Below are 18,045 nucleotides of genomic sequence, written 5' to 3'. Positions count from 1 at the left end.
CCCCCCCCCCCCGACTTTGTTAAATAGCTTCAAACTTGTCCTGGTTTCTCAAGGAATGAAATGTGGTTCTTCTTGTTTGTCGTTCTCCACATTGGTCTAAATTCAGCTATATCCATCTATTTCTTGTCATCTTCATGGTTAGGACTCTAATCTAAACCACCCTCCTTTTTTTTTTTTTTACCTAAAATACTATTTAGTTTCTTACTCAGTATAAGAAAGGAGCACATTCTCTTTCAATGTCTTGTTTTTGATGCTATAAGCACCTTCATAGCCAAATCTAGAAGTCACTTAATCACTGTGTTGCACTGTGTCCTTATTTGGAGGATAGGGCAGCAAGTGTGTTTCCACAATGGAAAGCTAATATTCCTGAAAGGTTAAAGTGAGGAGAGAAAAGAACATTTGATTTCAGGATGATAGTGTGGTGATACAGGCAAGGAGAGTCTGAGTAGGGTGAAAGAAAGGAGGAACTTGACTGTCATGTGCTGGTGATGACTGGAGGTCACACAAGGTGTTCTTTGAACATGTTTTTCTGGATAACAAATAGAAAAATAGGATGGTGACCAAGGAGAATAGGAAGTCAGAGGATAGATGTTTTTGAGATTTATTTAACAATGAGAAATATTAGACTTTGCATGCTATGGATGATAGCTATAGAACAGGAGACATTATTGATTTTGTGTGTGTGTGTGTGTGTGTGTGTGTCTGTCTGTCTGTCTGTCTGTCTGTATGTATGTATGTATGTCTTCCTGTCTTCGGACTTTGCATGCTATGGATGATAGCTATAGAACAGGAGACATTATTGATTTTTTTTTTGTGTGTGTGTGTGTGTGTGTGTGTCTGTCTGTATGTATGTATGTCTTCCTGTCTTCACCACTCCAGTAGGCACTCCAGAATGTTGGCTCTTGACTGTGTCGTTTTTAGCTGTATCCCTGGGATGGAGATACAGTTCAGTGTTATAACTCTTGCCTTCCCTAGTATCATCCCCCCAGAATTAGAATAGTGCCTTCTGTAATAATAGCCACTCTGTAAATGTTCTGACAAGTAACCGTCTTTCAATTTATCCAGCACATATGAAGTAGAAAGATATTTCAAAGGCATAGGTTGCATCAGATGTTACTGACTTTGAGGTTAGTGGTTCTTCTTGCACTTCAAATAAAATCCCAGCTCTGTGTACCTGCTTTCTGAGCTCTGTCTCATGAGATGGTTGCTCCCACAAATGATACTAGCTGTGATTTCCTGAAACAGTAGGGCCCATTTTTCTCCCACCATACCTTATTTTCTCATCTTTAAGGCTCAATGACACAGTCTCAGAATAGCCTTAGTATAGTAGTGGATGAAAGCTAGGACTTTGGAGCCAGACTCTGGGTTCACATCCTGTCAGGACTCGGGTTTGCTTTGCTCAGTGGGGGACCTACTGGCTTCTGGGCAGAGAGACTTGATCAGAGACAGAGTCTTGGATCCTGGGACCTGTGCATTTTCAACAAACCAATGTATTTTAAAATTCAGATGTTTTTTATACACCCAAGGAACTAGCAGTCACATGGGATATGGCAGTCACATACAAAGATTTAAGGTACAAAGAAATAGGACATTTAGTCTGTTAGTTGGTGCCAGAAGGATTCTTAAACTTTTACTCAAGGTTATCAATTCACATCTGGTAATTTATTGGCCACAATGTTTTCTTTCTTAGAGATAAAAGCATGGTGAACTTTTAGCTTTTAGCTCAGGAGTAAACCTTTAACCTGGCCTAATCTCTTAGCCAGGGATAGCTGAGTGATTTGTTCAGGACAAGGAGATGAGCTAAGGGTTGTTGACCAAGATGCTTTCCCACAGAGCAGGGAGCCTGCACTTTTATGACTGGGCTGCTTCCTCCTGCCAGCCTAGCAGTGTTCTGAAAGACAGGGATTATCAGAGCCACTGTTTTCAGTGCCCCTCCCTTTAGCAGAAAATGCAGCCTGGACTTAAAAAGTTTTAGGCTCACCTCATCCTAGGGCCTGCCATCCTGGTTTCCTACAACATCCCAGTTCCCCTGTAATTGCTGCATGTGACCTTAGGCAAAACACTTAAATTCACAAAGCCTCCTTTCTGCTTTCTATAAAATATAAATAATGGTATTTGTTTTATACAACTGATTTGGAGATTGAAAGGGTATATGTGCTATTGCTTTAGTGTCAACTTGACGCACCTGGATTGAGGGAGCCTCAATTGGGGAATTTCCTTCTTTGGGCTGGCCTGTGGCCATGTCCATGGGGGCACCTTCTTGATTATTGAGTGATGTGGGAGGGGGCCCACCCCACTGTGGGCGGTACCACCCCTGGGCAGGTGGGCCCGTGTTGCATAAGAAAGCAGGCTGATCAGGGGCCAGGGGCGCAAGCCAGTAAGCAGTGTTCCTCCATGGCCTGTGCTCTAGCTCCTGCCTCCAGGTTCCTGCCCTAGGTTTCTACTTTGGGCTTCTTGATGAACTGTAACCCGGGAGATGTAAGATAAATAAACCCTTTCCTCCCCAAGTTGGTATTGGTCAGAGTGTTTTGTCACAGCAATGGAGAAACAGACTAGGACAGTATATAAAGCATGCAGCACAAATGGTGGTACATCCTCGCTAGATGATGAACACACACACACAGACATACACACCCTTGCTCGATGATGAACATACGCGCACACACACATCCTCACTAGATGATGAACACACATACACACACACCATTGCTAGATGATGAACACACACACGCACACACACACCATTGCTAGATGATGAACACACACACACACACACACCATTGCTAGATGATGAACACACACACACACACACACACACACCATTGCTAGATGATGAACACACACCCTCGCTAGATGATGAACACACACACACACACACACCCTCGCTAGATGAGGAACATACGTGCACACACGCACCCTTGCTAGATGATGAACACACACACATCCTCGCTAGATGATGAACACACACACACATCCTCACTAGATGATGAACACACACACACACCCTCGCTAGATGATGAACATATGTGCAGACACACCCTCGCTAGATGATGAACATACGTGCACGCACACACACACACACACACACACCCTCGCTAGATGATGAACATACACACACACACACACACACACACACACACACACCCTCACTAGATGATGAACATACGCGCGCATACACACACACACACACTCACACACAAATAAATGGATAAATTAAGAAGCATGTCTGCCTTATTCTCTAAGACAGTTCTAGTTCCTAGTTCAGTACCTGTTATATAAAATACTTCTTTAACAAATATTAACATGAATAGGCCAGAAACCATGCTTCATATTGAGACATTAATGACTTGAGGACCCAGTGAAGTCAGAAGTGTTAGAATACAGCCTTAATTTAGTTCTTTCAAATGACTTACATGTATGTCATTATTTTACAGCAAAAGATTTGTTGTTAGACTTGATTCTTGTGCTTTTATTGATTCAGTTATTTAATTTAATGCTTTACATTAAAAATTAATGCTTTACATTAAAATTTTAATGCTTCTAATTTTAATACTTTACATTAAAATTAGAATAAAAGACTCATTTTGAAAATTGATTCAGTGTCTTGGGCAGGACTGTTTTACTGAAGCCGAGACATCTCATAAAATACACTATTATTTTATGTATGCCTAAGAAAGAAAAAAAATGCCAGTGTAACTGTACTATGGCTTTTCGTCACTTGTTCTGCAAAGAGCACATTTATAATACCCTCTGGTACTCTTAAAACTACTTAGCATTGGGGCTGGAGAGATGGCTCAGCGGTTAAGAACACTGACTGTTCTTGCAGAAGACCCAGGTTCAAATCCCAGCACCCATATGGCAGCTAACAACTGTCTGTAACTCCAGTTCCAGGGGAATCTGACAGCCTCTTCTGCCCTCCGCCAGCATTGCATGACATGGGTGCACTTACCTACATGCTGGCATAACACTCAGACACATAAAAATAAAAATAATAAAAAAAACTTCTTAGCATTAAAAGTCTAGCTCTTTTGATACACTTTCAACTTAGTCTCATTTCCATATTATATCCATATATTATCATTTAGGGGATGAGTAACTTACCATTTCTTATGCATCTGTTTTTAATCACTTACATTTGTTTTCAAAATGCTAATGGTTATATGTAATATATACACATAATGAAAACAATGACATGACTATCATGTTAAGCCAAACTGTGACTGTACAGTGCCTGTCTACTTCAGATGTAAGTGTGCAAATCATTGCATTAGGTTCTGCAAAATAGGCCTGGGGAGATGCTCAGCAGTTTGCCCTACGAGCATGAAGTCAGGAGTTCAGGTCCCCAGAACCCACATAAATACCAGGTGGGCATGTTGGCACACCTGTAATTTCCACCTCAGCAGGTAAAGACAGGAGAGCCCAGGAGCAAGTTGGTGGGCAACAGTGACTTATTAGTGAGCTCTGGGTTTGATTGAGAAGCCCTACCTTAATGAAAAAGGCCCTAAAGCATTGGACAGTGATTCCTAACATCTCCCTCTGACCTCCACACATATGAACACATGTGCACATGCACCCAAACAAGCACACCCCTACACACATACAAAAGCATGCATACACACATACATGCACACCACACATATGAGAAATGGAAAAGAAAAAAAGCAAATTACCATAATTGGACTTGAAGAATATTTGAATAAAAATAATCGCCTGATAAATCTTTTGTCAAGAATTATTATTTATCAGATAATAATGTTACTGATTTTAAAAAGTGATATTTACATGCCACTTGAAAACACTAACTTACTATTCATGATAGAAGAATAGCAACACTGCATTGTGACTGGTGTAACCACCATACAGATGAGGCAGTCACATGCTGACCAGGCCTAAGCAGGCGCCCCTAGTAAGGGATGGAGCATGGCAGAGGGCACTGAGACAGGGACGGGGTTATGCAAAACAAATTTGAGAAGTAGAAATTTTAGCTTCAGGGTTTGTCATTCTGTGTAGAATATTTATGACACTCAGATGGCCTCCTGGTGTTATTTTAACATTGCACCACTCTAGTAAAGTTTGGTTTGTTCCTGTTCATGGAAATAAAAATTCCTTTATGAGCCGGGTGTGTCGGTGCACGCCTTTAATCCCAGCACTTGGGAGGCAGAGGCAGGTGGATCTCTGTGAGTTCAAGGCCAGCCTGGTCTACACGGTGAGTTCCAGGACAGCTGGGGCTACAGGGAGACCCTGTCGCAAAACGACCAAAAAAAAAAAAAATTCCTTTATGGTTACATAATTGAGTTCAGTTCTCATTCATGAACCGTGAGTCTTAGAAATTGATTCAATCCAACACAAGATCAAAAATGCTTGTGGTTTAATGATAATGAACATCATTAAAATGATTTTATTGGATTTTTTTTTTAAGCTGATCTTCTCCAGGACTGGAGAGATGACTCAATGGTTAAGAGCACAGTTGATCTTTCAAGGACCTGGATTTGGTTCCCAGCACCCACATGGTGAATAACAACCTACTGTTGCTCCTGTTCCTGGGGATCCAACTACTTCTGTTTCCTGAAGGCAGCCCACACGCAGGTGTACTTAGATACATACAGACAAAACATTCATAAAAATTTTTTACAAATTCAAAAAAATTTTTTAAAAATGATATGGCTCAGCGATTAAGAGCTCTGACTGCTCTTGCAGAGGACCCGGTTTCAATTCTCAGCACCCACATGGTGGCTATGAACCATCCTTAACTCCAGTTCCAGGGGAATCTGATGCCCTCTTCTGACCTCCACAGCATTGCATGACACGGGTGCACTCACATGCAGGCAATACAATCATATACATAAAAAATAATATTTTTAAAAACGATATTCTCAATATCTATTTTACTATGCAAATATGTAGTTTGTTTTGAGAGATGGTTAAGAACACTGGCTGTTCTTGCAAAGGACCCGGGTTTGATTTCCAGCACCCAAATGGCAGCTAACACCTCCCGGTAACTTCAGTTCCAGTGAATGTGGTACCTTCCTCTGGCCTCCCAAGGCATTGCACACATGTGCTGCACTTACATATAAGCAGGCATACACTCATACATGTAAAATAAAAAATGAGACATAATTTTTAATACTTTTGAAATCTCTGGTTTGAGTACCTTTTTTGCAATTTCACCTTATTTTTTACTTAAAAATACTTAGAAACCACTTTGTAGCCAAAATAAAATGAGATTTTGTTTGCATTTCTTCATTGTTTCTCAACTGAGATTTCACCTTTACATTTTTATGTTCACATAATTACATATAAGGTCACAAGGTGTTCTAGTTTGTTTCTTCATTGCTGTGACAAAACACGCTGACCAACAACAACTTGTGGAGGAAGGGGTTTATTATGTCTTACATTTCCAGGGTCACAGTTCATCAGGGAGTCCAAGGTAGGAACCTGGAGGTAGGAGCTGGAGCATAGGCCATGGAGGAACGCTGCTTAGTGGCTTGTTCCCCTGGCCCCTGCTCAGCCTGCTTTCTTATACAATGCAGGACAACCTGCCCAGGGGTGGCACCACCCACAGTAGGCTGGACCCTCCCACATCACTCAACAATCAAGAAGATGCCCCACAGACGTGGCTACAGGTCGGTCCAATGGAAGAAATTCCCCAATTGAGGCTTCCTCAACTCAGGTGTCTCACATTGACAACTAAAGCTGTCCAGCAGGCAGGGATAGTGTAGAAGGGTCTCATGTAGCATTCCAGTTTTCCCCAATGATTACATAAGAATTACATAATTATAGTACAAATCAAGAATTCGGCATTGATGCAATGTGTGTTTAGTCCTGTTTCATTTTCTCATATGTGTCGTTCCTGTAACTTTACTACAGTCAAGGTACAGATCACTGTAGATCATTGTATATCTGTACTCACCACAGACATCTCCCCCTTCATCCTGCGTGACCATCTTCAAATCCTGGCTAGCAATCACCAATCTGTTTTCTAGTCCATAATTTTGTCACTTCAAGATGCAAGAGATATTTTGAGAATAGCCTTTTGTCACTCATCCTAACCCCATTGAATTCTAAGTGATTAATGTCTATCAACAATTCGCCTCTTCTTAATATTAAGTGGTATTCCATTGTATAGATGACCCACACATTGATGGTTAGTTCACCTTTTAGTAACATTGGGTTATTTCTAGTTTTTGACTATACAAATGAAGTTTTATGAAACAATATACACAAGTTCTTGTGCACATGTTTTTATTTCTCTGTGATAAATACCTGTTAAAATGGTAAGTCTATGCTTAGGTTTTTTTTTTTCTTATTTTAAAGAAACTCCAGCATTATTTCTACCAGCTATGTGTGGGTCGCCTGCCTACTCAGATGGTGGATCTTGTCATTATTTTGTGTTTCAGCCATTTTTACATATGGGTGGTAATATTTGATTATGCTTTTTATTTGCGTTTCCACAAAGATTAGTGATGTCTAGTGTATTTTCATGCACTTTTTTTTAAACCAGCTATTTATTTTCTTTGGTGAAGTATCTGTTTATACCCTTTGCTTATCCTTTCATTGGAGAGTTTTAATATCCCTTCACATGTTCTACTTTTTCAGATTTGTTTTGCAGAGAGTTTCTCCTGCTTTATTGCTTGTCTCTGTTCATCCTCTTAGCAGAGTCTTTTGAAGAGGAAAACAAATTAATTTTTATGGAAGATAGTGTTTTTATGGAATTGTCTTTTGATGGCGTATCTAAGAACCCATTGACCAGTTCCTAATCAAGAGAATTTTCTCTTTTATTTTCTTCTAGTTTGTATGTTGCAAAGAATTCCATGGCTCATTACAAGTTAAATTTTACATAGAGTTTGATACTTAGATTGAGTTTCTCTTTTTAGCAATGTATATTCAATTGCCTCAGCACTATCTCTAGACGAGATTATTTTTGCGCAATTGGATTGCTTTTATGTTTTTGTCAAAAATGACTTGGCTGTACTGTGGGGCTATTCCATTGAGCTGTGTGTCTGTCCTTTGAGCAGTGTCACATCATCTTTGTTACTGTGTCTGTAATAAGTTTAGAAAGTAGGTAGATGATTGCCACTCTTTTAGAAATTCCAGTTTCTTTATTATTGCATAAATTTATAAAAGTCTCAACTATACAAAAAATATTACTGAGAGTTTAGTATGAATTGTGTGAAACAATCATACTAAAATCTAGAATTTATACTCTTTCATGGTGTTGACTTTTCCAGCTCTCAGGTGTGGCAAATCCCTTCATGTTTTTAGCTTGTCTTGAATTTTGCTTGGCTAAAGTTTAGTAGCTCTCAGCAAATATGCCCTGCAGCCCTTCGTATGTTTTATTGTATTTATAACTAATTATTCATTTCATTTACTTTTAACTATTGTGTTTTTTGATTTTTGTATGTTCCTTATTAATATGTAGAAATATAATTAATTTTGTGTATTGACCTTGGTACTATCGTCTTGATGAACTCACTAGTTTTATAGGGATTTTGTTGTTGTGGTTGTTGTAACATCCTTAGGATTTTTTTTATGTAGACTATCTTGACATCTGTGAATAGGGTGACCATTTTGTTTCTTGCTTTCCATTGTCTATACCTCTTACTGAATTTTCTTGCTATTGTCTAGAACTAGTAATATAATGAATATCAGTAGTGAGGTGTACATCCATGTTACTTTCATCATCTTACGGGAACAAATTCAGTTTTCTACCATTTGTTATAATGCTAACCATGTTTTTTGGTTTGGTTTGGTTTGATTTGGGTTTGGTTTGGTTTTTATAGCTACTCTCTGTCAAGTTCTGGGAATAACTTTTTACTTTATTCCCCATTTGACTGGAGTTTTTCTACTAGATGAGTTTCTACTAGATGAGATGATCTTGTCAAATAATCTTTGTATGAAGTGATCTGCTCATGAAATCCTCTCCCTTAGCTTGTTGATATGGTGGGTTATACTGATTGATATTCAAATGCTCAGTCAGCCTTACAGCCATAGATGGCCTTACCTGGTCAGAATATAATTCCTTTTATATTTTGCTGGATTCTTTCTGCTAAGATAGATAGACAGATGATAGATAGATAGATAGATAGATAGATTATACTTTCTTTTCTATTTTGCTGGATTCTTTCTGCTAAGATAGATAGACAGACAGATAGATGATAGATGATAGAAATTTATATAGGTATATATATCACTCTACTTTTTTTGAGAGAGAGAGAGAGAGAAGTTCTCAGTATGTAGCCCTGATTGGTCTGGAACTCACTAGGTAGACCAGGCTGGCCTCACACTCACAGAGATCCACCTACCTCTATATGTGCCAAGTGCTGGAATTAAAGTAGATATTGGCCTGTGGTTGAGAAATCATATGTGTATGCTTGTTTTTTGTTTCAGGGACTGTGTTTGGAGAATCACAGTATGACTGGTTTTGTAAAATTATTTAGAAAGTCAGACTCATTTTTTTTCCCTTTCTCTCTGTTGTTTTGGGACAGTATCACTATGGATCCCTGACTGGCCTGGAACTCACTGTGTAATACCATTCTGGCCTCAAACTCACAAAGATTCCTCTGCCTCCCCATTGCTGGGATTAAAGGCTGAGCCACCATACCTGACATTTCTCTCTTTTCCTGTTTTCTAAAGTAACTTGTATAAGATTGGCATCAGTTCTTCAAATTTGGGGGAAATTTAGCTTCCTTAGAGTTATCTGGCTGTTCAAATTTGGGATTTCACATTGAATTAATTGTGGTAATGCTGGCATTTAGTACTACAGATTTTCTTTTCAGCACTGTTTAGTTGTCTTCTACTCCACATACATTGATATGTTCTGTTTTTACTTCAGAGCATTTTATTACCTTGGAGTCTGACCTATGGATTATTTATAATTATGTTATTTAGTTTCTAACTACTTGCACATGTTCTTTTGTTGTTGTTATTTATAGTTTTATTCCATATTAGTCAAATCACATAAATTGTTCAATTTCTGTTCTTTTAAATAATTTGCGGGGCAGTTGTGGAACAGGATCTGCCCAATCTAGGTTTATGTTCCATGGTCACTTAAAATGAATATGTATGTATTATGCTGTCATTATGTGGAATTTTCTATAAATGTAGGTTAGATTCCAGTGATTAATGGTGTTGAATTCCTCTAGGTGATTTTTTTAATCTAGTTCTGAGTCTTCAGTTACAAATGAATTTGTGTACTTTTCTTTTTAGTGTATCAGTTTTTGCTTTGTATATAAAGATTTTTATTACATTTATTTATGTGCATGTATGTCTATGTGTTCATACATTCATGTGTGAACACTTGTGCATCATGATATGCATATGGAAGTCAGAGGACAACTTGCAGGAGTTGGTTCTCTCCTTCTACCATGTGGGTCCCAGAGATCAAACTCAGGTTGTCAGGCTTGACAGGTGTCTTTATCCTCTGAGCCATCTTGCCAACCCTATTTCATGTATTTTATAACTATATTGTTTTGTAATGACCATTCAGGATTGCTAGTCTTATATTCACATTTTATACAGATGTTTTCTATTTTAGATTTTTTCTTGATAAAAATCTATGTTCTTTTAATAGTATTGTGTGTTGGTTAGTTTTTGTGAACTTGACACAAACTGGAGACACCTAGGAAGAGGGAACCTTAATTGAGTGTATTAGTCACGTTTGTGTTGCTGTGATAGAAACACTGACCCAAGCAATTTATAGAAGGAAGAGTTTATTTGAGCTTATGGTTCCAGGGGAATTACAGTTCATCATGGCAGGGAGGCATGGTGGCTGAAGGTAGCTGGAGCAGGAGCAGCAGAAGCTAAGTACTCATATCATCACGCAGGCACAGGAAGCAAGAGAGTGACTGGTGATCTGGCAAGGCTTAAGAACTCTCTAAACCCACCCCCAGTGACATGCTTCCTCCAGGCTAGCCACACCTTCTAAAACCTCCCAAAACAGCACCACCATCTGGGGACAGAATGTCCAAATACTTGGAGCCTATGGGGGACATTTTCATTCAAACCATCACGTCGAGGAATTTTCTTCATCTGATTGGCCTTGTCCTCGAGGAATTACCTTAATTGTCGATTGATGCAGGTGGTTCCAACCCACTGTTGGTGGTGCCATCCCTGGGCAGGTGGGTCTGGGCTGTATGAGAAAGATAACTGAGCACAGGCCAGGGGGAGCAAGCCAGTAAGCAGTGTTCCTCCAAGGTCTCTGCTTCAGTGTCTGCCTCCAGGTTCTTGACTTGAGTTCCTGCTTAACTTTCCTCAAAGATGGACTGTACCTTAGAAGTGTAAGATGTAATAAACCCTTTCCTTCCCCCCATTGGTTTTGGTCAGTGTTTTATCACAGTAACAGAAACCAAGTACACCATATTTCCATGCTTAGTTTTGTTTAATATTTGCATAAAAATAATTTTCTGTCCTTTTTCTTTTAACCTACTTATTATACTTAAAATGGGTTGCTTATAGGAAGCATAGGTTTGGTCACTTTTATCTACTCTGGTAATCTTTTAATTGTTCTTTACAGATAATTCAGTGCAATTATTTTTTAATATTTTTGATTGATTTTTATTTTATGTGTATGAGAGTTTTGCCTTCATGTATGTAAGTGTACCCATGTGTGCCATACCTATGGAGGCCAGAAGAGGGTGTCAAATCCCCTGGAACTGGAGTTATAGACAGGTATTAGCTACCATGTGGGTACTGAGAACCCAACCCAGGTCCTCTGTTGAGCAGCCATTGCTTTTAACTGCTGAGCCATCTCTCCAGTTTCTGTGTTACTTCTTAAGTGTCCCGTTTGTCTTTCATTTTCTATTTATCCTCCAGCCTTTTATTTGTTTTCTTTTTTTCTGCCTTCAGATTAGTTATAGGAACCTGCTTTAGATTTCCATTTTGGTTTAACTATTGTATCTATTAGTTTTATCTCTTCAGATAATTTTTAGGACTTGTTAAGCTATTATCCTGGGAAGATAAGAGTCAGGATGAAACCCCTAGTTACACCCTACCCTGGACAGACTTCTGGGCTCTTTGCTTCTTTGTAGGATGAATACAGAGCCATTTCATGGCATTCAGCTGCAGTTATTCTCTGAAACCTTTCTGTATTGCTAGATTGCTGCTCTCTGGTCTGTGAGTAAAGCCAACAAGGTTTTCTTGATTCTCTTCCCATGAATGCTCATTAATATTTTGGCGCTGTCAGCCTTTTCATTGTCTGGATTATTTTAGGTGAAAAGAACATCCTAGGAACTTACCACCTGTGGGCTCCTTGGATACCATGTTGCTAAGAAGCCTGCCTTCTTTGTGCTTTGCTCAGTGTTCCTGTGTTTGTGACTGGAGGGTGGGGGACACTTGGTGAGAGGTGATTTATTGTACTTAGCAGGATATATAGGGAAAAGGGATTCTTCTTTTTGTTAATAGGGGTTACAGCTACATAAATATCATGTGAAATCCATAGGCTGTGTCTAGAACATCATATTTATCCAACAAATGTTAGCACTTATTATCTTATCTATAGGCAGGAGCATCATGAATTCAAAGCCAGCCTAGTCTGCATGGCTAAGACCCTGTCTCAAAAAAGATTTTAAATTATTGTAGTAACTTGATCAGTGCCTTTTGAGAAAATCTTGTGAATCCTAACCACTTTCTAAGCTTTCAATTGATGTTAAAATCAAGGATCAGAATGCTCTAGAAAATATGTACTATGAAATAGAGCATGTTTCTATGAATTTTGTGTTCTTGGGCCTGCTGTTCAATCTGAGCTTCAGCTTGCTGTTCTGAAGATGGTGTTATAAATAATTTTTTTTAAACTTTATTATTTTTATTTTGTATGTATGTGTGTATTGCCTGCATGCAGGGAAGTGCACCTGTGTTGTGCAATGCCCGCATTGGTCAGAAGAGGCTGTTGGATCCCCTGGGACTGGAGTTATGGACAGTTGTTAGCTGTAATGTGGGTGCTGGGATTCAAACCCGGGTCTTCTGCAGGAACAACCAGTGTTCTTAACTGCTGAGCCATCTCTCCAGCCCCATGAATACTAACCTTAAAGGATTATTATGTGCCCGAATGGGAGAATGGAATAACCATACAGATTATCATAAATCCTGGTACTTTCAGGGTTTTTATATCACTGAACTACAAAAGTTCTAACCATTTAGGTCTATCAATGTTAACCTATTAGACAAAAAGGAAGTTTTACATACAGTATTATTCAGTTTATTGTTATAAATATGCAAAAATTTTGCCTTGAGATATGGATATAAATGCTGAATTTATACCATTATTATTGTGCAAATCTCCCTCCAACCTACCCTCTGTCCTCAGTTTACTAACATATTCAAATTGCTCCCATCCAAAGTACAAAAGAATAGAATTTCTAGGTACCTCCATGCTCTTCTAACCATGACCCTACCTTGATAAATTTCTTAAAAAGAAAAAGTTAGGGTCTAGGGAGATGACACAGTGGGTAAAGCACTTGCCATGCAAGCATGAAAGCATGAATTTGCATCCCCATGACTCATGTGAAGTGCACACAACTGTAATCCCAACACTCCCAAGCAGAGATGGGAGGCAGAGACTGGAGAATCTCTAGAGGCTCAAAGACCAGCTAGCTTGGTCTACACAGTAGTAAACAAGAGATTGTCTTGAACAAGGTAAAAGGTGGGGACAGATATGCAGGTTGCCCTCTGACCTCCACATGTACTGTGGAATGTGTGATCCTCACCAGTGAATGTCTGTACATGCTGGCATACTACCAACATCAACAAAAGAATAATTTGTACAAATTGTGCCCTCTCATCTTTTTAAACCCATTTCAATGCTTTCTCCAGGGATATGTACTCTGCAGTCTTATTCGCTACATCTTGGCATGTTGTGGCCTTCTGTGTGTATTGTACTCTGTTGTGTGAGGAAGCTTCACTGGTAAGAGTTGAGAGATGGATTAGTATGCTGTCCCCCCTGTTCTGCTCTGTTCCATGAGCCTTAGGTGTAGCGGTTCCACTGTAGATGTGTCACTTAGGATGGGCATCTCTCAGACACGTATTCTCAGTGTGTGACCAGTTCTGGCACTCTGTATTGGGCTCCATCTATTGTACAACAGAAGCTTTTTTGATGACTGGTGACTGGTATACTTATCTCTAAATATAAGAATCCATATTTATTATACAGCAAGAAATTTCATTTGTCTAGGGATTTGACAGATATGACAGAAATAGGGTTTTCTCTAGGATCTGTCACCTCTCCAGCTCTGTGTATTTGGCTGTTGTTACAGTGTCACACATGAGTTTCCTCCCATTTAGAGGACTTTAAGTACAATTAGACAGCTGTTGATTACCCCCAAAATAAAAGTGCCACTGCTGCACAGCTATAGTTTGCCGTGCCAGTCATTGTTGTGATTACTAGGCTTTGAAGCTGGGGTTGAACCTATTCTTCTCTTAAACCAATTCTCCTGTGAAAGTCTAATCCTGGAAGATAAGATAGTCTGTGCTCCACCATCAACTTTTTTAAAATTTAAGTGTGTGTTAGCATTTTTGCTTTCTTTAAGAAATTACATGATTAACTTTTCAGTGCTTCCCTTCTACAAGAAGAATATGTCTGGAGGGGCACAGGGATGTGGAGGGTGCACTGCTATAGCACTGAGACAGGAGCCCACCCCCTGAGAACGGAGAGGAGCTAGGCAGTTAGACAACATGTGAACCTTGCTTTTTAACACAGTAATATATCCAGTAGAGCCAGGCCTTAATACTCTACTGTTTAATTCCAGTGAGCTCAGTATTTATGAAAACATCAAAAGTGTTTATCATAAAATCCCACGAAAACAAATGTTTAGAACTAGATTTGCCATCATAATGGCTATTCGTGAACATTTTTTGTAATCTGACACCAAAAGGGAAAATTTTTGAAATTTATTTTATTTGTTATTGTGAGAGTATATGTGTGTGTGTGTGTGTGTGTGTGTGTGTGTGTGTGTGTGTACCCTTACATATGTGCATGTATGATATATTTGGTTGTGCATGCTATAGTGGATGTCAGATGTCAGAGGACAACTATGTAGAGTCAGTTCTCTCCTTCAACCTTTACGTGGGTTCTGGGGAACTCAGGTTACCAGGCCTATGTGGCAGAGTCTTTACCTGCTGAGCCGTCTTGCCGGCCCCGAGAGGGAAAATGAAGTCTGAAAATTTCATTACATGTCTACTACACTAGTGATTTCTTTTTTCATTCCAGTTCTAAGAACAGATGAAATTGGCTATGGATAATTCATATGATTTCAATGAACGAAGCTCATGGAATGGAATTTCATCTGAGAAGAAAAAAAATTTCCTTGTATCAGAAGATCATGGACAGAAAATCTTAACTGTTCTACAGAATTTTAGAGAACAGAATGCCTTTTACGATTTCAAAATAATCATGAAAGATGAGATAATCCCATGTCATCGCTGTGTGTTAGCAGCATGCAGTGACTTTTTCAGGTACTCTGCTTTGTCTGTTCTTTAGATTTTATACTTTGGATAATTAAGTTGCACTTATAACTACACTTACTTTTTTCTCCACAGGAACATACAGTAGTATTTTTAGTTCTTGATGAAAACCTTATTAGAACTAGATTTACTGATTTTACTTATTTTTATTTTATGAGTGCATTTTGCCTGCATGTTTGTAAGTACATCACATGTCTACAATGTCCTTGGAGGCCAGAATAGGGAGTCAGAGCCCCTGGAACTGGAGTTATATACAGTTGTTAGCCACCGTGTGGATGCTGAGAAACCCCAGGGGGTCTGTAGGAGCTGCCAGTGTTCTTACCTGCTGAGCCATCTCTCCAGCCCCTATTGATGGTTATTGACTAGGAGAAATTGGACTACCATTGTGAAAGCCTGGGTCTTCCCAGGGTAGCACTTCCTCATGTTCTTTATGATATTAATCTTTTGAAATTTTCTATAGCATTTTTTTTGTTTTTGTTTTTGTTTTTCCATTTGGGATCAGCTTTGTTTGAGGGAATTTCTGAACTGTATCATTTTAGAAAAAGTTTTAGGGACACAAATTTGATTCCATATGTCTTAATATATATAACGGAGTACATGAAACTGGGTTGAAGGTATTAAGGGGGGGATGCATAGAGAGAAGAGTGTCTAAAAATATACTGCATAAAATTTACAAATGAACAAAAATGGAAGCTGAGTTCAAATAAAGTGACTGAGAGGAAACTAAATTTCATTTGTGTCCTTGTGTCATCCAGGGAGAGGGGCTCTGACTCAGAAGGCTTAAAGATTTCTCCTACCAGGCTTGGTGACTCATGCCTATAATATCTCAGCACTTAGGAGGCTGAGACAGGGAGATTACCATGAGTTCAAGGCCAGCCTGAGCTACTACATAGTGAGTTTAAGGCCATTTTGGGCTGTAGAGTGAGACCCTGTCTTAAAAAAAAAAAAAAACCAACAACAATAGATCTTAAAAACTCTTCTCTTTGGCAACAGCATTCCTATAGAGGGAAAAGCACTTTTAGGTAAAAAGCATTTCTTTTGTTTAATATTTTATTATTTTTATTTTATGTGTACGAGTGTTATGCCTACATGTAAGTAAGTGCACCCATGTCATGCAGTGTCTGCAGAGGACTGAAGAGGTTATTGGATCCCCTGGAACTGGAGTTACGGACAGTTGTTAGCGGCCATGTGTGTGGGTGCTGGGATTCAAACCTGGGTCTTCTGCAAGAACAGTCAGTGTTCTTAACTGCTGAGCCATCTCTCAAGGCCTGGTAAAAAGCATTTCTTTAGAGCACTCAAATTGTTCTGATTGGTCTTCTAAATATGATTTGGTTTCCCACATAGTCACCATAAGGGAATACCCTAGTTATGTCTCTGCTAGGATCCCTTATGATGATGATGAGTTTCTGATTCTGTAAGATTAAAGGTCAGGTACATTACCACACTGCTGTAGTAGCCATCTCAAGGTAATATATACTGTACTGCCCCTTGGTCAATAGGGAAGCAAGTCTTTCTTGGTGACACCCTGGCCATCAGCCTTCCTAGTCATACTGCAATAAATGCAAATCTTAATTTAAGTTTGCATTATGTCCAACTTTAGAAGAAAAATGAATAAGGTTTAAATCTCTAAAAAAATTGCTAAAAACAGTAAGATTTAATCTATGAAGCAATGAAATTTATACTACTTTTACAACTTTTATTTATGTTGGGGGCCAAACCTAATGCCTTGCACTGTTCTATTTTTAATCCTTAATTTAAAAACTACTTTTAATGACTAACTAGAGCCTTCTCTTATTGCCCTTAGGGTAACTTTTTTGAGCTAGAGTTCGTGTAGCAAACAGTTTTTCCTATCTGCTGCTTGCTGAACACCTGTCTCTGTGGAGCTTTTCTTTAAATTTGGAGCTCATACCGTACAGTGTACTTGGGACAGGAGGCTTCAAGCAGTCTAGAGCTAGCCATTTGCTTACTTAAACTATAACTCTTCATCAGTACTTTTTGTTTCTTTCATATGTGCTGAGGTGCTTGAACTCCATTGGGAGCTTCAGTGTTAGGAGATATAATCAACAGTGAATCTCCAAGAGCCATTAGGTTTCTTAACTGGCTATACAGGACTATTATAAGAGAAAGATTGGGTAGGTTCTAAAATACCTCCCTTAAGTCATTTCTCGATAGTTTTAGTAATTTCAACATCTCCTCCCTTCAAAGGGTATTGCTTAGTAAAAGATGGTTTACAAGCAGGTAGTTCCACAGGTGGGATTTTTACCAAGGTCAAGCAAACAGACAGGAGCTTAATTCTCTTAATCATGTACCAATAAGGGAATCATTTAGGAATCATACCCATGCTTAAAATATTATATGGTGCAGTGCTAAACACAGCACAACATGGATTACATTTGTCATATACACAAAATTCAAGTTTCTCAACAAATGCTGTAACAGGTACTCCTGCAACTTCTATTAACATTAGTTTCCTCTTAGGTTTAGCAGGGAGTGAGGAGCAAGTTGTCACCTCACTGCCAGAGTCAGTCAACCAAGTTAGTTGATTAGTTTTCCCTCTCACCTTGATTGTGAGGACAAAGGTCCTCTGTCTGG

General features: G+C 39.0%; 1 protein-coding gene across 2 annotated transcripts in view; it reads left to right on the top strand.

The window, feature by feature from the left end:
• The window catches only part of Kbtbd3 (kelch repeat and BTB domain containing 3), a 34,518-nt gene that overhangs the window by 2,540 nt on the left and 13,933 nt on the right, over positions 1–18,045 (top strand). For both annotated transcript variants that reach the window (XM_008829697.2, XM_029561889.1), the window contains exon 2: positions 15,200–15,444. In XM_008829697.2, coding sequence (XP_008827919.1) covers positions 15,212–15,444 — 233 coding nt within the window. In that variant the 5' untranslated portion in view covers positions 15,200–15,211. The remainder of the gene's footprint in view (positions 1–15,199; positions 15,445–18,045) is intronic.

The sequence above is a fragment of the Nannospalax galili genome, unplaced genomic scaffold (genome assembly GCF_000622305.1).
Source record: "Nannospalax galili isolate Female #2095 unplaced genomic scaffold, S.galili_v1.0 scaffold854, whole genome shotgun sequence".
NCBI classification, from domain to species: Eukaryota; Metazoa; Chordata; class Mammalia; order Rodentia; family Spalacidae; genus Nannospalax; species Nannospalax galili.
The sequence above is the reverse complement of the archived record's forward strand: the minus strand, read 5'-3'. Positions and strand labels throughout refer to the sequence as shown.